At 34.1% G+C, this 21,921-nt stretch overlaps 2 protein-coding genes across 5 annotated transcripts in view; both read left to right on the forward strand.

The window, feature by feature from the left end:
* Window positions 1-97: 97 nt before the first annotated feature.
* LOC105144020 (dipeptidase 1) lies at window positions 98-20,389 on the forward strand. Of its 3 annotated transcripts, none has more exons than XM_087414691.1 (10): window positions 98-239; window positions 2,055-2,296; window positions 3,356-3,482; window positions 4,567-4,738; window positions 5,216-5,653; window positions 6,047-6,305; window positions 6,954-7,038; window positions 7,150-7,225; window positions 7,878-8,108; window positions 20,298-20,389. In XM_087414691.1, exons 2-10 carry the CDS (start codon window positions 2,210-2,212, stop codon window positions 20,308-20,310), a joined length of 1,488 nt encoding a protein of 495 aa, XP_087270817.1. In that variant the 5' UTR covers window positions 98-239; window positions 2,055-2,209; the 3' UTR covers window positions 20,311-20,389. The 3 variants fall into 3 exon arrangements, with proteins under 3 accessions (XP_087270817.1, XP_011050955.1, XP_087270818.1); XM_011052653.2 differs by lacking the exon at window positions 20,298-20,389 and adding an exon at window positions 13,724-14,198; XM_087414692.1 differs by lacking the exon at window positions 20,298-20,389 and having other exon boundaries at window positions 7,878-8,307.
* The window catches only part of LOC105144026 (neprilysin-11), a 17,229-nt gene continuing 15,605 nt past the window's right edge, over window positions 20,298-21,921 (forward strand). For both annotated transcript variants that reach the window (XM_011052665.2, XM_011052669.2), the window contains exon 1: window positions 20,298-20,389. In XM_011052665.2, the coding sequence (XP_011050967.1) occupies window positions 20,378-20,389 (12 nt within the window). In that variant the 5' untranslated portion in view covers window positions 20,298-20,377. The remainder of the gene's footprint in view (window positions 20,390-21,921) is intronic.

Below are 21,921 nucleotides of genomic sequence, written 5' to 3' on the forward strand. Positions count from 1 at the left end.
AGAAGGGAGGAGGAACGCTCCCTTTATTATCGCGAATTCGCATGGATGGCGTGGTGCCGTGGCTACGGAATCTGTCTCCCGATGGCAGCACCATTTCCATCCACCTGCTGCCTCGCTTCACAGTTTATGCCGCCTCACAGGCGCCATAATTCGCGGCCGATATTCGTCGATGTTGGAGGGTTGCAACGCGGAAAGATGGACATTTTAGTTAGGATGTCAAAGAACAAATCGATTTCGAGGTATATAATTTTTGATTGAAATTTATACAAATAATATATTCTACGATTTCAGAGATATCAGTTGTAGGCTAAAGTTACCTCCAATAATAAACTAAAAGTCTCCCTCTCATCACGGTCCATTACAATCTTATATGTAGGTGGTTGATTGCGTATCTTGTTGGAGTATGTTTCGTTTCTCACATATAATATATATCATTTTATCTTCTTGTTCATTAAATATTAAAAAATGATAAAATGATACATTTATACGTGAAACGGAACACACTCTTGAAATGAGGTGAAAATTACAAAAGTTAGCAAATATTTATTAGAATATTTATATTATATTATAATTTCATATAGTCATCATATATCATCTCACCTGAAAATATTATACAATGGATTCCCAGAAACGATTGATTAATCGACGTTGAATCAGCATCGATTCGATCAATTATTTTTTGTTGAGATATTCTATTTATCTCAATTGATTTTTTTATCATTATTTTCATTGTTTTATCATTTTTTAAAATGTCGATACTATACTGTATATAGCTAATTAAGTTGTAATTTCTTCTTTTATTATACGTATATATATTAAACTAACAAAAAGACTCAAGCAGAACAAAAAATCATAACGATATTAAATAATTCTAAAATGATTATTAAACAAACAGAACATATTATTCTGCTTGGAAAGACTTTGATCAAATTATTATTGACTCAATTGGCAGAAATATTCAAAGCAAAGTTTTTGCTATATATAATTAAGAACTATATATAATTAAAGAACTATATATAATTCATTGTCATCTCTGATAGAATTTTTTCTTTCATGTATATCAAATAAGTGTACGTAATAACTTTAGCTGATGCTATCCCCCTTCTCCCTTTATAATATTAAACTAGAGCCGCGGTTATTCATATAATCAATTCAATATTGTATTTTAAATAAATATTGGAAAGGATACGGGCAGTAGGAGTCAAGCGCAGAAGACGTCGGGCAAATAATATATCTATGAAATGTGAAACTTCTTTATTCACTTACATGTTTCGGTTTACTTTTTGAGCTTTTCTCAAAGACAACATAAACTAACATATATAAAAACTGTGAATAAAAGTTATCCTGTCATATTGAGCTCCTCTATATCGAGAATTTAAATGTCGGAATTAAAACTAAAAAGAGAAAGAAAAAGGAAAAGAAGAAAAGAAAAGAAATTAAGAAATATCGTAAAATAGAATATGAAGAACTAATTTATCAAACAACTTTAAGGTTATAATTAATTATCCAGGAAATATAAGGACGCTCATCATACTCACAGAGCAAACATTACTATAAAAATAATTAAAAAATCGACTCCTGATAATGTTGGCTAGTCAGACACAGTGAGTCACTTTTTTTAGCTAGTAATTTTCCGAGATAACAAATGGAAAAATGTAACATTAAAGCATTGATCAATTCCAAAAACAAGAAAGTTGGAAAGTAATCGATAAACACGCCACTGCCTATTCTGCTCGTATCCTTTACAGTTCTTTGATTTATAAGAAATCTTGGTTTATACGGATAAATAAATATTGTTATAATATTTATTCTTGCATGCGTTAATTTTTTTATAACCGAATTTTTTCTTTTTGCTTATGAAAAAAAAATAAATTTTTGCAATTGGAGAATATTAAATGGAGAATATTAATTAAGCCATTGAGACTGCAATAATTAAGAGAAGTAGAAATATTTTCTTTAATTTAATTAAATGTAATTTCCAAGTTGCGTGGCGTAAAGAGTGGACAAGCAACATTCTCAATGCAACATCTTAACGATTGTTAATAATTTTTCAGACTCGCGCAAGACCGGATCGATATGGGGTTGACGCGTGCGCCGAGGCTCGACGCCGCGTCGGGACGCCGTTCCCTCCGTATTTACGATAGCGGCGGTACCAGCAAAAATCCTGGCGCAAGGGTAAAGAACGGACGAAAGGACGTCGGAGAGAAAAATGTTTGAGCTCTACGGTGTCGGTAAGGACGGTATGGTGTATCACTCACCGCCTCCCAGAAGAAAGGAAGTCGACATCCTTTCGGAGGTAGGTAGGACAAACCCAGTTAAATATCCCTTATTAATTCGTTAATTGTGTCGAGAAGAGAGCTGCCTCCTAATTAACTTGCTGAGGGACCCCAGAGAGTATCTGTTGAAATATATATTATTTACCTCCTACATATAATTAATGATCGAGCTGCCCACGCGCACACACACACACACGAGGATGCTACGCGTGTCGTTCTTAGCTTGACTTTTTTTCTGAAGCAAAGGTGAATTGAGCTTGTCTATAACACCTTTCCGGGCTATTATTTATTTTATTTCTTGACATAATGGAGGAAGTTGGAAAACAATGTATATAGAAGTGTTTCTTAACATTTCCTATGATATATATTCTTATATATTTCTTATGTATATATTATATTTATATTGTATGTGTTCTATGTTTTTTGAATCTTGATAAATATCAATCAAATCAATAAACATTAATTAACAGTAACATTACATCAATATTCTAACTTTCCATTTAACATAAATGTAACATATATTGTATATAACAGTTATTGAATAGGAAATTATAACATTGATATATTATTGTTAATTGATATTTACTGATTAATAATTTTTAATCAAGATTTTTCATTTATGAATGTTTTTTTATAAGCAAAACGACATCCTTTTAAAATAAAGATCCGAAGATGTTTTCAATTACGCACAATTAGTTTCTATTTAAAAAATAGAATCAGACTTTACGATAAGTGCTATATGTTTGATCGGCGGGACGACGAGATAATTTGCGTAAACCTCTCGAAATGTTGATTCACCGTTGATGTTATTTTTACAATCGACTGCGAAAATCGTCTTGCAGGGATGTTTTATGCAAAGTAGTTTTCTATTTTTATTTCTTCTCTCAAGGCAGACGTGTTTTTCTTCACGATACACGCGTCTTTTATAATAACTTACGAGCCGCTAATACCGGCGTAACGCGACGATTCGCGCAATGCGGATAATACGCGAAGATTATGCAATCGTTGCAATCTTAGAATTTAATTTACGGAGACGATTGCTCGGATTGCTAGCTTTGTAAATCAACGCGCTTTTGCAGACCTGCCTACAGCTCTCGTCCCCAGAATTCATGAGAAAATTGCCCAACGGCGATGCACTTCACCACATCAAGGACACGGGTGTCTCGACTTCCTTCAACAAGGCCAAAGAACCACCAAGAGAGAGCAGTGAGTCCATATAAGTCATTATTGCACACAGAATAAAATTAGAATACTTGAGAGATTCAGAGTGATATTTCAGTTTATATTCTGTCTTGCAAAAACTAAATTTGTAAGAAATTATAAGAATCCTTATAAGTATGGAAAATGAACTTTATATTATCAAGTATAAAAAGTATTTTACACTCGATAATATAAAGTTCTCTATATAAGATTTTTGTAATTTCTTAATACACACTGAGAGAGTAAAGTAAAAATTGTTATATTGCAAAGGGTAAGATTAAGACTAATTATTTTACGTTCTCGATGTAAAAAGATTCTTCTAAAAAAGTATCATATAACAGTCTCATATAGAAAATTTTATGTTAGAATTAAGTATGAAAGATACATTCTGAGTAATTAATTAATTTTATAACAAACTAAATCTTAGTGCATTATTATGGACAACTATTATTTTAATAAACGATTCAGATATGGACCTCTCAAATTAGGTACTTAGGTAATTTCTACATAAATGTATTATACCTATTGCATTATTATATACATTATTATATCTAATAATAGCAATTATAATTACAGTCATCAGAATAAGTGACGACTAGTAAAATCAAATTAGCACGGATTTAATTTGTTGTGTCGCGCTCGATCGCCGAGTACTTTCTCGATTATCCCATCATCCCCGGTCGTTTCCGATGGTCGAACGCGACAGTTTCAACAGTTTCTTTCTTTTCTCCAATTTTGCACGTCAACGAGCTCGCTTATGTAAAAGCATTTGCGAGCGAAGGGAAGAAAAGTCCGTCGCGCGATGAGGAACGACGAGTGGCGAGTGATTTGATATGATTTCTATTTACGGCTCGGCGATCTCCTCAATCAAAGTTTCAGTCATGGTGATTTCACGTACGGATAGATACAATCTATGCTCGGCTGGTCTTCCGAGAAGATTCTGCTGTGACCGATGTCGTTTCGCCGATGATTTCCGCAATAGACTGCTTTTGAATCTATAAAATATTCTAGTTTTAATATGCTAATATTTGTGTGTGAATGAATATAATAATATATTCCACGCTGATTTTGACATCGGTCAATGTTATAGGAGGCAGTGCCGTAAGAAGATGGATGGTAATGACTGGATTCTTCTTCCTCGGATGTGCCTTAGTGGCTGGAGTAGGTCTACCTTTAGCTTTGGAACTTCGAAGTTCTCATCTGCTTGAAGCTAGACTACAGGTGGTTCGAAGAATGCTTTCGGAGATTCCACTGATCGATGGGTAACAGTTGTATTTTATTTATAAAAAGAAAATACTTCTAGCTCTATATATAAATAGATTTTATTCCGAATTAAAATATACTTATCGCTAAAAATGAGCGCAAGCGTGGCGTAGCAGACAGCGCACTGATCTGCTATACTATAAAGTAATATAGAGATACCGGGCAATTATTAGCAATTAGCTCCTCTCGCAAGGTAAATGGCAAACCATCAAGTAGTACACTTGCCCTAGAAACTTTTCTATCATTTTGTCGTTCGGAATCGACGTTAAACTGTAGGTTTACTCCCATATGACTGTATACAAGCAGCGTGCGCACCACAGGCATATGAGAAAAGTCACCATGAGTAATAGGACTAAGAAGAAGATTGTTAAAAATAATCGGCCGCGATTATTCGGAATCTTAATTAAAAAGAAAAAATATGTATGTACATCGAAGTTATAATCTGCATTTATCATCTTGTATGAATCGTCCGTCAGACACAATGATTTCGCCTGGAACCTGCGCAAGCACCGCGGCAGCACGAAGCTGGATAACTTCCCCTTTGACGAGGATCTGTCGCGCAACAGCAGCTGGGGTCCGCAATGGCAGACTGACCTGATCCGTCTGGAGCAGGGGATCGTCGGGGCACAATTCTGGTCGGCCTATGTACCATGCGAAGCCCAGTTCCTCGATGCCGTGCAACTCACTCTTGAGCAAATCGACATCGTGCGCCGGCTCACGTCACGCTACCCCAAACGCGTCCGGCTGGTGAAGACGAGCAGCGAGCTGGAGCACGCACATCGGGACGGAGTAATCGCCAGTCTGGTGGGCATAGAGGGTGGCCATAGCATCGGCACCTCCATGGCGGTGCTGAGGAGCTTCCATCGACTGGGCGCGCGCTACATGACCCTGACCCACAAGTGCAATACTCCGTGGTGAGTTTGACTGCTGGTTGGAAAGATTAACGTCTCTACGCTCGCGAGACGCGCACATGAGTGTTGCACGCGGTAATGACAGCGGAAAGGAATGAACCTTGGAGGAGCAAATTGGCATCTTGTGCTAACGTTCGCTTTCACATCGCAGTACTTTGTGTTTAGATTAATTGTTCGAGGAGAGCCTAATAAGTCCCTACAAGTTTATTACATCTTATGCTGAGCGTGATTAACTTAAATATAGATAAGTGACATCTTGGTTCTGAAAGGAAGTAGCTGCATGGAAATTTCGCATTTGCACTCGACAAAAATCTTAATTGTGTCCGTATTTTTTCTATTAAATTTTTTAGAATTGGACGTAATATTGAATATCCGAATATTGATTTTAATTTCTAGGGCGGATTCATGCTCCGTAGACGATCCAAATTCGGAAACACCCTCTGATTTTCACAGCGACGGTCTCTCGCCGTTCGGCAAGACGGTCGTCCGAGAGCTGAATCGGCTCGGTATGCTTGTGGATCTCTCTCATGTCTCGGTGAGGACGATGAAGGACGCCCTCGCTGTGACAAAGGCGCCCGTTATATTCTCGCACAGCGCTGCCAAGGCTCTCTGCAACTCCTCGAGCAACGTCCCAGACGATGTGCTGCGAAATTTGGTAAGGAAGAAAAAATTCCCCCATGGAAGTTGTATACACGAATGACTATTACACATGCATATTTAACACACTGTTTCGAAACCGTTGCGATGATCAAAGTATAAATGATGATTCGTAGAAATAAATTAGAGAAGTAGAAAGACATTATTTAATTTTATGGGCGTATCCAGAATTCTTTTAGGAAAAGAGGAAGAGTTTATCAATTCTCTTATCACATAAATAACAATTTTTTGCGTTGAATGAATTGTTCTTTTGAATATTTTAAAATTTAGTCTCCTTGTTTCCGATTTCGAATACGAAACATTATTGTAAATTGTAGCTTTTATTCTTTTTCCTGGTAAGAATGTATTAGGTGTTGGAATTAATTCGTAGCGTTTTACAAGTGATGGGAAGTACTTTCATTAATGTATTTTTTAATGCTCATGTGAAATAAATAACATTCTTTCATTAAAAAACGCTACGAATTAATTCCAACACCTAATAGATAATATTTTTGTAAATCGAATTTATTCTTATTTAAACATTTATTTTTAATTAATTCATGGAAGAGCAAAAAAATTATGTTTTATTATTACCTAAGTGTTTATCGCGGTGACACAATGTTTGCTCAAGGATTAATCGCGCGGCTTTCATCTCTGCTTCCTCCAGTCTCTCAACGGTGGTCTGGTTATGGTCAGTTTCGACAGCGCGCATTTGAGCTGCAGCGATAAAGCCTCCATGTACGACATTATAGGTGCGTAAGTAGTGCGGCGTGAGAAACATCAAAAAGAGATCGAGGATCGAAATAGTAATAAACGTCAACTCCGAGATAGGGAACGAGACATAACGCCGTCTCTTTTTACAGCTCACATCAATCACATCAGACGAATAGCTGGCGTAAACCACGTGGGCCTCGGTGCAGGCTATGATGGGATATTGAGGTAGTTAAAAACGCGCCAGCATTGCCGTATCTTTATTATGCTTTAGTAGTACTAATGCATGTTTGCGGAAATTACGCAACGCACAACGAAAATTAAGTACTTTTCAATTAATACAGTGGTTTTCCGAGTTACTATACTATATGTATATACTATATATTCTGGCTATAATATATTATTAGTATTGACAGTTTATTTCAACATTTATTTTATTTATTTTTTACTTATAATTAAAGCTGCTAAAATATCTTTGCAATTAAAAATAACTTGTAATAATTAATAATGATCTTGCTAATTTGTTCCTTAATTTGCTAATTAATTAAAAGATAATAAATAATCAACATATTTAATTTTATTCCATTCAAAGAATGAGTATACATTTGGCAGAACATTCTGTACTTCTTCGCTATAAAAAATAAATGTACGATTGCTTAATTTTCAATCTGCCATCTGTGTCTATTAAGTTCACATTTATTTCATGATTGTTTGTGTAACGACAGAATAATAAATTTTTGCATGCTACTTATGCTTGATATAGATTCAAAACATTAAGCAATTATGAGAAATTACTATTTTATTCTATTGCATAACCTATTTTCGAATCCAATGGGCCTGGGCGATAAAAGAATTGAGAGAAATATTTGCATTTATTCAGGCCACCAACAGAATTGCCAGACGTTTCCGGTTACCCCTTGTTATTGGCCGAGCTGACCAGAGACCGTAGATGGTCCGCGACCGATATAAAGAAGCTTGTAGGCGGAAATTTATTACGTGTCCTCAAGGAAGTGGAGGATCACGCGGCGACTCTGTTGCACCAGTTTCCGTCGGAGGAATGGATTCCTCAGGAACTCATCGAAGACAGCGCCTACTGCAGATACCACGACACGTAGGATCGTCTCTTTCTCTCTCTCTCTCTTTTTCTCTCGCTCGTTTTCGTTATCGACGTTGTCATTTTATTTCCACGAGGTGTTTTTTTTTTTAATAAAAAAACACACATCATTGTATCATCTTTGTACCTGGAGCGCTCCGACTGTTTTACATTTTTAATAAAGTAGCGGTAGATTATCTCCGCATGCTTTGTTAAAGTTTCTCGTCTTCTTCACCCCACGCAATCTCACAAAATACGAAAAATTATCCTTTCCTTTATCTGAACTCCTGTTTCATTGGATGCATTTGATTCATCTAATGTCTTAAATTATTTTTTTTCCAAGAGGTTGTTCTTTCTGGAAGAAGCTTATGTGTGAAATGTGAATATTTGATATTTGATATGATGAATTTCTACAGAACACAATTTTGATGTATATATATATATATATATATATATATATATATATATATATATATATATACATATACAATTTGTATTTATCTAATTTTGCCATACGATTTTTTTCTTTCGAAATTGTTTTTTAACTTTGCTGGTCACAATTAGCGCGAAACACAGATTAACAAATTTGATAAGAATGTTTGACGATCGGCCCAGTCATGACTTTTGCGTCATCTTCAATTGCGATTATGATCAAAATGGACGTTAGCAGTTAAGTCAATTTACTTTGGCTTGTGTCTCCTCTCCGTGTCCACCGTCACATAATATATGTTGAAGCAATTATTTAATCTCGCACACACATCTATACGCACAGATGCATAAAACGCTACAGCCAACAGAGACAGACAAGTCGCAGTATATGTCAATTACACCGTTTAATATTTAACTCGAGGCTTATATTTCAATCGGGGACGGCGCCGTAAATAATCGCTTGATCTGCCATCTGAATCCCGTACGGTTCTTTAAGGACAACAAATAAGTTGCGGAAGCTTTGACGTTATTTGAATAATTCATACCTGCCTGTGGGAGGAGTTGTCTGGAGATTATTAATAGTATCTACTTTTCTTGCATGCATGCTTTTCACGCCGCTCTGATTAATAATTAATCCCAGATCGCGATAAAGTCATCGAACTGCTTGCGAATATCTTCCTGATATTCATTGACAATTTAATATACCGAGAAAATTATTCTTATCAACGCAACGTAAACGAATTCATTTCTGATATGTATAATGAATTAACTTCTGTATGTATATATATGTTTTCTAGGATATACGTAATGTATATTCTATAGTAGATTCTCGTAATATTAAAAAAAATTCCAATAATTTTTAACTTAATTTTTATTTTATCATAAAGAGATAATAACTTTTATTTTATTTTATTTTATTCTCTCTGTCGAAAATAACACACACACACACACACTCTCTCTCTCTCTCTCTCTGCGCGCGCGCGCGCGCGCGTGCGTGCACAGAGTGATTTTTACTTATGTATTAATATTTTAGAGAATTAATTTTAATGATGCCATTGATAATTAATGACATCTTGAAAAAAATTATAAATATAGATATAGATTATGTTTTCTAAATTGCAATAAATGTTAAATTGTTAGAAACTAACTTAATGGATGAAACAATAAATCTACAAAAATACATAGTACTTTGTAGTGTTCTAAAATAAATAAATAGATAATAAAGAAACAATAAATATTTCCTAGCAAAATTTTTCCATCTAATTAATATAATTATTCTTTTTATAGATCATGTTATTACTAAAGCGAATATTATTAATAATAGCTTTGCTGACAGAACGATAACTCTCTCAATGTAATGAAACCTGTTTAATTTGAAACTGTATAATTTGAGCGCATCACAAACAAGTATTCATAAAATTAAAACAAAGTTTAGTAAGCGTGACTGTATTTCAGAACGGATAATCATGTTTTATCGTATATTTGATCTTTTAACAATGTACTAACTCAAATTCGAAAACTATTAGATAGTTTTATGTCAGTCACGCGCATCTTTTTGATCTTAAAAGGCCGACAAGAAATTGTTTCACAACTTTCTACGACAGATAAGAACAAATTAATTCTAATAGGATACTCCGCGTCATAGCTGCGCTAGTTCTTACATTTTTCAGAAATCGTGAAAGTGCTGCATTGATATACTACGACATGCATCAAGCTTTCGCCTTCATCACTTATAGTTTGTTCTCGCGATGTGGGTCATGTGCATCGTAACAGGTTGCAATATTTTTGCTTTTGAAAACAACTGCAAAGAAGCATCATCCGATTTATTTTCCTCTCTCAAAGCGTTGCTCAATAGTGCGATCGTAAGCGGATTCAACGAAGCACATCGAGCAGAGTTTTGAGTTTTGTTGACGGAAAAGTAAATTTGCCCGATTACATTTCGTAATCGTTTTTTTTTTCACTTGTTTAGTTGTCGTACGATTATGTTGGAATTAAAAAAAAGCGGTTATTTCCTGACACTGACATAAGATCTTTCAAACCGCAACTTTTTCAAGAGTCTCTTCTCCCTGCAAGTCCGCGAATGGAATTGCAAGTTGATGAAATGGAAAAATATGTATATTTATATTTATAATTTCACATTTCTATCGAATCAACTAAAAACTGTTACGTAAAACCATCTTTTACAATTAATATTATTGCTGAGTGCGAAATTGATGTTACTTTTAATTTGTGTCGACTGGAATGTGGAAAAAATAAAGAAATATTAAAAAAAAAGTTGTCGAAAAACATTGAACATATGAAAAATAAAATAAAATAAAAGCCTATCATCTCTGTATGATAAAATAAAAATTGAGATAAAAGATTCTGAAATATTATGTCTTTTAGAGGATGATTAAGATCTATTGTTAAATCTTACGGTTTCTACTTGAGTAAAATTTATAATCCGTTGTTTCATTGTATTCCTTTTCTCAAAATATAGCACTTTCAGCGTCATTAGAGTGATTTTCCATTTTAAATATTATATGGGAATTGGGATAAAAAATAAATATTACAATATATGAGAATTAGAATAAAAAATAATTATATGTATATATTCTACAACATTTAAATATATACAAATATGTTCTATTTTCGGAATAAAAAAGTATAGAAATTAAAAAAAAAAGGATTGACAACTACAAAATGTCAACATATATGGAACTAAATAAGAATTTCATTGCTATCTGTCATTATGTACGTAAGGTCAATGTCCCTATATCTACTCAAGTTCCGATTTCTACTCACCATAAACTTTTCTTCGTAATATAAATATTCAGCTGATAGAATAATTTACAGAAATATTAATTATACAATAAATTATTTATATACTCCCGCGTGAGTTGTATAGGCTCGCCAGGTAGCAGTATGTATTTAAAAATGAATTTCATAATAATCATAATTCAAGCAGTCGTTACCATTGGCAACTTTGGTCGTGACGCTATTGATTTGTGTAAGCATTAGTAATTTTATCCAGTCACAAAATCCAGCAGCAAAATCTGCATCGTTCTATGAAAAGTTTTTGTGTCTTTAACAAACAACAGACTTCTTCGTGCTTCCCTGCTACTTATTGTGGTTTTTTTTTGTGGAAATAATAGGTGATTAGCATTACGTTCAACTATGAGTTCCTATTTTGACTCATTACATTCAATACTATTGACCTCCAGATGTATATTTATTCTTCTTATACTTATTTAAATTGTATAATATATTATTTTTAAATTATTTTTAAATTATTGTATCTAAATTCAAAATTTATTCACGTTTTAGATTTAAACATGCCTAAAATAAATTATAGAAGTGACAAGAAACAAATATCAAGAAGAAGAAGAAAAAAATCCGTAAAAAATGTAAATATTTAAGATATTCTCAACAAAGTCTTTTTGTCGTTGTTTTATAAGAAGCTGTTTCAAAAGAATTATCTTATAAGTTATTTATTATTTACATGCTTTGTTTTGTGCGAAAATAAGTGTTCAAAAATTTGATAAAAAGCATTATTCATTTGCAAAAGATCAATAAACACATAATCAAACTCAATATCGACGAATAAAACATTACAGTTTTATGAGTAGAAATTAGGGACACATACTGAGTAGAAATACATACATTTATTTACATTGCGTTTAATTCATGATTATTTATAACAAAAGTCTTAAAATGATAGATTTTTCATATTTAATATATAATACGAGTCATATAGTGATTACATTTTTTCGCTAATTGTTACACAAGAGAATAGATCATTTAAATCTCTGTTTTTGGTACAATTTCTCTAAATGAGAACATTCACCTTGTAAACATCTATAATACATGATACTTAACAATTAAATTTTACACTGGAATTTAAATTTCTAGATTATAAATAAAATTTCTGAAATACGCTTCGCAAACTAATCTGAATTTCGTTACCTAACAATCCTCTTTACGCGCTTTAAAGTAATCGGCAATCTATAATAATATACAGATATACATATAATATCACAGCGAATGTGATATTTAATTCACGTGACTGCGTATATATTACGCTTCGATGGGCTGAAGTCTTTTTCAGTTGCACGCGCAGCGTTTTTTTGCGAGGGTGAATATTAAATTCTCGCGATTGCATTGACGCGACGGGCTGAAATCTCTTCCAGCTACAACATTTTTCGCGAGTTCCTCTTTTTGGCATGCGGCGTGCCATCGCGCGGAAGCGCGAAGGAACGGCGAGGAACGGCGAGGAACGGCGAGGATACGCGTGCTAACCGGCGCGGCGACCCACGCGCTCGCGAGGCCGAGGGGAGCACACGGTCGGGTCAAAGAGGCCAAGATAAATTGCAATCTAATCCGCGGGAGTAAGCCGGGGCCAATTACGATTCGTTGTGCGTCCAGTGCGTCCACACAGGAAGAGAGGAGTGGCGCCGTGCCTGGGGTACGACGCGGCGGCGTGATGTACACCTCCCGCCTCCGAGGCCTTGCGGCAAATGCCGATGGTAAAATCCGCGTCTCTTCTTTTAAAACGCGCCGCCGAGGAAACGGCGAAGATCTACGACATCGACCGATCAGGATCGACGGCAACCCTTCATCGAGTGCCCGCTTAGAAAATCGTATCATTTTATGCAAATTTTGATATTATTATGAATGATTGCCATGATTTTATATACGTGTAATCTCTATTCATAATCCTTACACGCAATAAATCAAATTGTTATTATTGTTATTGTTGCTGTTGTTATTAAGTGAGAATTATTTCGAATTATTAGTAGATTATGTGTTATCACACACGATGGATCGATGGATACGACGCACTAATATTTATTTAAAAAATGACAAGATTATATATTGTATTATAAGAATCGGGAAATAAAGTAAAATTGATCGAAACATATGTAACATAGTAAATAAAAATTTAATATCGATTAGATGAATAATCGTGATAAAAATTTAGAAATTTATTTTCAATGTAACATGTATTAACTTTAACGTAGTAAAATTATTAAATAATATACACGGTGAGTATTTGAAATAATCATAGAGGAAGCTCTATAACTAATTGAACGTATGTGTATGCATCAATGAAATTTATTTCGTTTAACACACGTACACAGCAACGAAAATGTTTAATTCAATTTTGAAGGTCTACTAACAATAATGGGTACACTGACTGAATTTCTTTCTGAAAACTGTCACAGATAGCGTTCCGCACGACGGCCTCGTTGAACCGCACATCGCGCAATTCAATCCGCTCCTGACGGAACATCGTGGCGCGGAAATAGTGGGGGATTCGAAGATTAGAGTTACTCCTCCGCAAGCCGAAACTTCAGTTTAGTTTACTAGCGGTTCTCGCCTCGAGTCGTATCCTCCGCCGCAGCCGGCACATGGAAACGTACGCGGCCGCCGAAAAGTAAAAAAGAGGAACGTCAGCGAGAGAAAAAGAAAAAAATAGCGAAGCTCGCGCGAATCACACGAAGCGATGATGTGAAGCGGCTGCGGCCGACACGGAGGAAAACAAAATCGCGAATCGAGAGGAAGAGACGTATTTTCGAGCTCGTTCGAGCTTCTTTCGCACGCCGAGTATATTCGTTTCAACTGGAGGATCTGCAGACGGCACATAGAACGAAATTTTAATATGCGCTTGTGAGAAGTTTCGTCGAGGAAAGTTGCGAACAGGTGAGCGTTCGTCTGTCGATGCTTCGCGCGAAATATCAAAAATCGATGTTTATTTTTAACAATGTAGATTAACTTTAATTTTGCTTTAACTTAAGCCGGGAAACACAATGCATTTTTTCATCGTGTAGAATGCTTGCGCTGAAAAAATATTTTTACTAAATTTTAATAAATATTTATACTGTTGAATACTATTAACTAAATATTTATTAAATGTAAACATATATTTATTTGGTAAAAGAAGACCATTCATTTGATTTAAACATCATTTTTTTATTGAATAAATATTTATTTACTAAGTAAGTATACGTTAAGTCAGTACTATTAAAACAAATATTTATTAAAATTAAGTAAATTTTGTTAGTTTAATTGCTAGGATAAATTCCTAGAATTGTACTAACAAAACGCAGAATTTCTGGTGATTCATTAAAACGCAAGGAATTTAGAAGGAAAACATTCATTGTGTGCTGCAGCCTTTACTCTTTATCTTTTTCTAATTTTTTCACTAGAAAGAGATAAACAGTAAGTTAAACCGAAGTTAAAGTTAATCTACATTAATAGAATTAATTGGTCTCGAAACGATTTTTCGGTGTATCATTTGATCTCTTAAATATAGTAACTATAATTCGATAAATTTTTATACATATTCTATTTTTTCACATTACATTATTAACTTTTAAATTACTTTTTTAATATGTTATATATATATGTGTTATTTTGAGAAATATTATAATTTATTTTATAATTGGAAAATTTTAATTTTACATTTATCCAAGTATCTTTCATACGGTAAAGAAAAACATTCAAAAATATTTTTTTAAAGTAGAGAACAAACATTATAAATTCTATGATATAGTTCTCTTTACAAATATATAATTATGTAAAATTCATTCATTACGCGAGATGTCAAATTTGGAATGCACGTGATATATATTAAACCAATGTTAAATATTTTCGTACGCACGCGACGCGGATAATAGACGCCGAGAGATCGAAGGTCCTTTTAATAAGACGTAAACTTCTCTAATCTTGTATACGTATACGTACATATATAGCTATAATACCTATTGATACTGACACAGTTAGCCGCACTATCATACATGACGCACACTCTACCAAGTTTTTTAAAACGTCATCACGGTACATGTGCACGAATCTGTATTTACATAAAAAAAGAGAATTGCAACTCTTTAAAAATGAAAAATCCTTACATGTAAATATTGACCATTGATTGAAACTTATCAATCAAAAAAAAGTAGCGTGTCAATAAGCTTGTTTTCTTCTTTCAAGTAATTCTGCATCTTTGTTAGATGTTCGCGTAATGCCTTTTTGTATTCAACAATATTTGTTCGAACCTATAGAAAGTTAAAGTTTATCGAAAATATTGCTCGTATAAAGAATATTTAACGTAATTTTTTTAAATGTTATCTGACGTCACAGATCGCAGAGTTTGTTATGCTCTTGTTATGTCTTGTGATTATCGTTCTTCGACTCGTAATCGCTCAAGGCAATGCTCCGACAAATACGCTTATAATTAAGAATAACCCTTTATTTCATTAAATTCTTGGAATTTTTTGATATATCAGTTAGAATTTCCTTCTCTTAAAAATAAATATTTAGAATGTACATATTTAGCATTTTAAATTTTGAATTTTTTTTTCTCGCGTGATTTTTTTATTGGAAAGTTTTTAATATATATCATAAGATACCAAGCTTAATCTAATTTGAGACTTTATAAAGTTGCGAAAAATATATTTGAAAAAATACGCGGCCCAAGATTAATAGTATATACCTTCAACAAAACCGTCTCGCCGGTACTAAATTACCCTCTGGCAGGGCGCCAGAACGGTCGGTGTATCATCTCGTTTTAAAGAAATTAAATTTCGGATTTACGTGGATCTGTTACGATGGAAAACGCATCTTAACGAACGTAACGTTGTTCTTTTTAACACGTCTCTCGTGTATGCGTGTGTGTGTGTGTGTGTGTGTGTGTGTGTGTGTGTGTGTGTTTATGAATAGATTTTAAAACGATGCGACCCCTCGCGCGTTTTTCTTCATGCGCCTGTACAAAGAGGTCGTTTCTTTCAAAAATTCTCCGAGGTTGTCTGTTTATATCTTCAACATATCTTCCTGTGGACTTCGATAAGATTCGTGTGTCCGAAATATTCTCGAGATAGCCTCGTTTTTCTAACGAGCGAATGCTCGAATGCCAAAATTGAACTCTTATTCCGAGACGGTCATATAGAAATTTTACATTCTAAGTAATTAGATTTATTTTATATTGCTAAATAGATTTTTAATATAAAAAAGCATTTAATTTATTAATAATAAATGTTAGTTTACTATTTTTATTAGTACATGGCAAATTATTTTTTTGTTTAGAATTATTCATTTAATTGAATTATTTATAATTTATTTAAATATTAATAAATTAGTAACATAAGAATTCAATAATTTGATTAATCATAATGTTATTATAAAAAAAAAGTAATAACTTTATTTCTTCTCTACATCAGTTATTTTGTTTCACTCGATCGCTTGAAAGTCCAGGATGTGTAAACGCTCTTTTATATCTGAATGGTAAATTCACGGTGGCAAATGTCCGCAGCTGTGGACATTTTGTTGCGTAAGAAATAACTGTATCTATAGTCATCCACTTTAATATTGTATCTTCAAACGCCAACCGCGTTAAATGATCAAAGATGAGTGCAACGCAATCGTTGCACCAGCGATTCCTCCGCGTGAGATGCGTGCAGGCGGCAGATACGATTAGTAGACGCGAAATCGAAAGCATCACGTAGTGCGAGAGCAGGGTCGGATCTAAACGATAGGCACAACGTATCGTGATGTGCGAGACATCAAGGACTTGCGAGTGAATTGTTTATCGCAGACAATAATTATGTAAACGCAATTTGACTCGGGAATTAACCGAGCCGCAAGGAGTACGACAAAAGGATCATACATGTAGATTATACAAAATATAAGAGATCGATGTAACAGATTTATGAAAATAGAATACGTGTTGTGAAAATATCACGAACGGATATAAAGCTCAGAGATTAAAAAATATTATTTCATATATCTATTCATAAACGTACATCTATTCAAGCGGGAGAGGAGGGAGGGTGGGAGGGGGGGGGGCAGGAAAATCGCTTGTCTTTCTTTTCTAAAGAAGGAAAGAAAGGAAGGAAAGCAATTATAAATTGTAAGATTTATTTTTACGATAAAAAATTGAACATTTATTACCTAATTTATGGCTCATACATTATTCGTAAGAAAATTCGCTCAAAATCTCGAAGCTTTATAAGTATTTTTATTACTGTCACATATGGATACGCGAGGTCGTTTAATTCTCTACCTTTATTAATTTCAATTATATTTTAAAGAAGACTCGGATGAAGACTCGGAAGACTCGGCCGAAATATGTAAAAAATTGTTTTATTTATAATTATATTTATTTTTATATTATAAATTAATTTTTTAGCGCACAAAGTACTACGCTCGACTCTTATTTGCACTTCCTTTTTTGATTAGATCGGTTACTAAGAGTCCAATTAATATTTATTATTTTAATAAGTTTCGAAGATAAATTTTCCTCTCTTCCTCTGATCGAAATCTTGGATACATCCATGTATCTATACTGATAAAACTTTAAATCTTTCTTTAATTGTGACTGAATTAAGGAAATTGATCGATTCACATAGATATTTTCTCAGTTTTTTTCACTGCGCACTAAGCAGATTTTTCTGCTGTATTTACGAATGTAATATTCACTATTTTTATTTAGCATTATTAAGATCGTTCTATAAGATAAAAGCATCAAATTGTTAAATTACTAGACAATTTAATTCATGATATTACTGCGATAGTTTAGTAAAGTTTGCGTTTCAAGACCGAAAAATCACTGGCGCACAGTTTAAAGGACTACATAGGTATATATAAATTTATACAGAATTGTACAAGAACTTAAGATCCAGCCAGATCATTTAAGGCATTATTTCCTATCGATTGTGTTCTTGCATAAGAAGGCATATGCAAAGTAAGTTGACGAGTCTCCTGGAGATTCCCTATTCTTTTTTTTTGAATATGCTTTTTAGGTCCATGAATGCTTTTGATCATAGCTTTATCATATATATCATATATAATATTTTGGAACGTGATACTAAACAATAATACGTCATCAATTAATAAAACTAAATTAATTATTTAAAATATTGCATAATGTTACAGCAATGTTTTATAAAAACAATCTTTCAAAGTAACATTGCTGCAATATTGCTACAATTATTTCATATTGTACGGATGTACATATAAAATACAATACGTAAATATTATGTACGAACACAATGAAATTGTAAATAAATACTTGTACATAAAATTTATTTATTCTGAAATCTTATACTACAATTAATAATAGGTATATTTAAAGTATCTAAGTATTTTTTCTAGTATCTGTACTGGTACGTAGGTACATTTTTTTCAGAGTACTTGTACATGTATCTGGATGCTGAGAATAAAGTACCCGTACAATACTGATAATATTAATGCTCTGCAATGTGCTCGGTGTGCATGCAGTGTTTCTGCAGCGCCGATCCTGAGCGAGAGCTAAGCTGCGTGCAACGCGCTTTCATCGATCCGCTGGGATGCATCTGATTTAATAACGATCTCGACGATTTCACGACGCAATTTCGCGGCACAAAAGGGAGTGAATCGCCACGCGATTAGACGTGTAGCATCTTTTCCGCGCGGCTTAACCCGCTAATCGAGGTAGATCCCCTCGTTTTCCGACGCTCGGAGAATGGAATACGAGAATCTCTCGTGCAATATTCCTGAATGCATTTCGATGCTAGACTTCTCTCTGGAAATCCGAGACGGTTCCAGTACGATCCGCTCTGACGTGAAAAATCATCTACGCGATAATAAAATTCCAAGCGCGTATCATCGCTGATCGCTCGCGCGTGTCTGCTCTCATGGAAACGAAAGCGTTTTGAGAGACAATCGAGCCATCGAGCGGTACGCGATTCGTTAATCCGTTAATGTACCATGCCATTTCCCAGAAAGGTAAATCATTATGAAAGCGGCGGGCACATCCGCGCTATCAAAGTCCCCGTATCCGGTAAAAGTCTACGTGCGCTCATCCGTTTCTTTTTTCAAACTCTCGGAATTTACCACGAGGTTAACGGCTCATCCTCCCGTCGAGCCAATGTCCGAACGCTTAATTGTGTCCCGGTGATGTGCAAGTGACCAACTCTTAATTAATCAATTTCGAAATTATCCTTAAAATCTCGGGACACAACAAAAAAATCGAAATTTTTTTTTCATTAGTATATGTTGGATTACAAAAACACCTTATTATTAATTAAATTTAATAAATTAAATGTATGTTTACATATATAGCTATAACGAAAGTAAAATATTTATTTATTAATAAAATCAATTAAAAAGTAATCAAACAATAATCTACTACTGCAAGTTAATCATGATTAACTTAATCTGAGAAAAGAGATCTGGTGAAAGAGATCTTTAGGCTTGATTTTTTATTTACTAGTTAACTTATGATTATAACGTATAAATTATATTTTTCCATCTATAGTTATAATAATCACTAAACTGATGATTTTGTAGTGAATAACTTTTTAAAGTTACCATTAGTTTAGTGATTAATTGTACCTTATATTTGTACATACATTATCATCAAGTTAAGTGAGATTAAGTCTTAAATTTAAAAACAAGTTAATCAGATAATGAAAAGTTGGGCTTTAATAATATTTATGTTAATATATTTACAATGATGTTATGATTATGTTAATATATTTACAAAATGAAAACTGAATAAATCTTATCGAAAGAGAAAGAGTTCCTCTCGGAAGGCAGACGACGACATTGTACCTCATTTTCGCGACGTCGCGTCGTTGTCTTCTGTGGAGGACAAATCGCGCAAGCGAGTGTCCTCACAAAGAAATTGCGACGAACGAAGAGAGAAAAAAAGCGATCGCGTTTTGTCATTCAATGCAAAACAGGTGATTCACCAACCGCCGTCACATCTGATGAGACGCGGGGACATTTTTGAAAATAATAATTCATCTCTTCCTTTTGCAGACACGTCGGTTGAGAGAGTAAAGGACCGAAGGACGGGAAGATAAAGGCTGGAAGGACGGGACGGCCAAGAAGACACGAGAATGAGATACAAGGTGAGACACGACGTGCTTCCTCATCCGAGTAATGCTAAAGGAGACAAACGTGTCGATAGGGACGAGGATAAGCCAGATTCAGGCGAGCCATTGTGCCCGACCGTTTCATCAAGATTCCATTAAAATTCAGCCGACTATTCCTTAGCCAATTTGATGCCGGCTTTTCTTCTCTCGCTACAATGTAAAATCCACGAATTTATTTATCTTTCAAATACGTGCGCGATTCGACGATTTTTCAAGATTTTTCTGCAACGTCGTTACTGTCGTATGATAAAAAAAAATTTTTTGTTTTTTTTTTATTTAAAAAGAAAATAAAATGTGATTTATATTCTTTGATTATTTCTTCCTAATAAATCACAATCGTCAGAAATTCGGGTTTTCAAACTGCGTTGCGCAAAATCTCGTGGAATCACATCGTGAATAAAAATTAAATAAATTAATCAAATGAATTAATGATTTCATTTAATTAAGTAATTAAATAAAGAAGTAAAATTAATTAATTAATTTAATTCAATTTATTCAATAAGTTTTGAACAAAGACAAGTTTCTTAGGAAGCAGCAAGATAGATTTTGCGCTTTTTAAGCGCGTGATGCTATATGATGCTTGAAAAGTACAGCATATTTTTTAATTATTGATACTTGGAAAGATTCTTATTGTCATATTATATTATTGTAAAAAAATTTGACATTTCTTGTTTCATTTATTGATAAATTATTAACAAAAATGGAATATTTTAATAGTTATTTGTCAGAGAGAATAAGTAACATCTTTTTCTTTTGTTTCGAGAAATTTTATTTTACCGAACATTTGCTCGATGGAATAATTATTCGTGTCATGTACAAAGACGCAGATCGGCGGGGGGGGATCACGCAGTAAAGTGGCGTCGACAGATAAAATCGTCTCCGAATTGAAGAGCAGAGTATTTGAAATTTGAATTTGCAAATCGTACATGTTCATGTATTAACTCGTCTCGTTTTACATTCGTTTCGCGTCGGAGGAAGTCAATGCGCAATTGGAAGTGTGATTTATTTAAATTTATTTCCAACTAATGAATAAACGTCGAAAGGTCTTGCTTCATCGACGACGCGGATCTTTGTTTACGAGAAAGAGACATTTGTCCTCGTCGAGAATTAAGAACTTAATTCGCGGAATCCGTTCAAAGCTCCTCTTTCGGACTTGAAAGAGAGAGATCAGTAAAAAATGACAATGACATAAATAATGACAATTATAGAAGTATCGATCGTAATTTGCATACGACGCTTCTACCTGTCGTTCTATCTGTGTTAACAGTTTCCTTCTTGATCTTTCGTCTCACTTTGCCATCAGCATCCGCGTATATCTCGTTTTTCTCGACGGCACGTGTGCCGATCTCTACATTAAACATAAGGCATCTACGCATCTAAACTGTTTTATCACCGCGTACTATGGACAAGGTGGGGCGATCCAATCTGCGCAAACAGTTGCAACTTGTTTTACGGTTATTTTTATACGAATGGAAATGATCGAAGCGAATGTTCGCGCGATGTTAATT

The sequence above is a fragment of the Acromyrmex echinatior genome, chromosome 16 (assembly GCF_024713525.1).
Source record: "Acromyrmex echinatior isolate Ae372 chromosome 16, ASM2471352v2, whole genome shotgun sequence".
Classification (NCBI taxonomy): domain Eukaryota; kingdom Metazoa; phylum Arthropoda; class Insecta; order Hymenoptera; family Formicidae; genus Acromyrmex; species Acromyrmex echinatior.

Coding starts and splice junctions, on each gene's coding strand:
- LOC105144020 (XM_087414691.1), top strand. CDS start 2,210: ATGTTTGAGCTCTACGGTGTCGGTAAGGACGGTATGGTGTATCACTCA. Junction 6,306..6,953: donor ACGATGTGCTGCGAAATTTG/GTAAGGAAGAAA, acceptor TGCTTCCTCCAG/TCTCTCAACGGTGGTCTGGT. Junction 7,226..7,877: donor GGCTATGATGGGATATTGAG/GTAGTTAAAAAC, acceptor GCATTTATTCAG/GCCACCAACAGAATTGCCAG.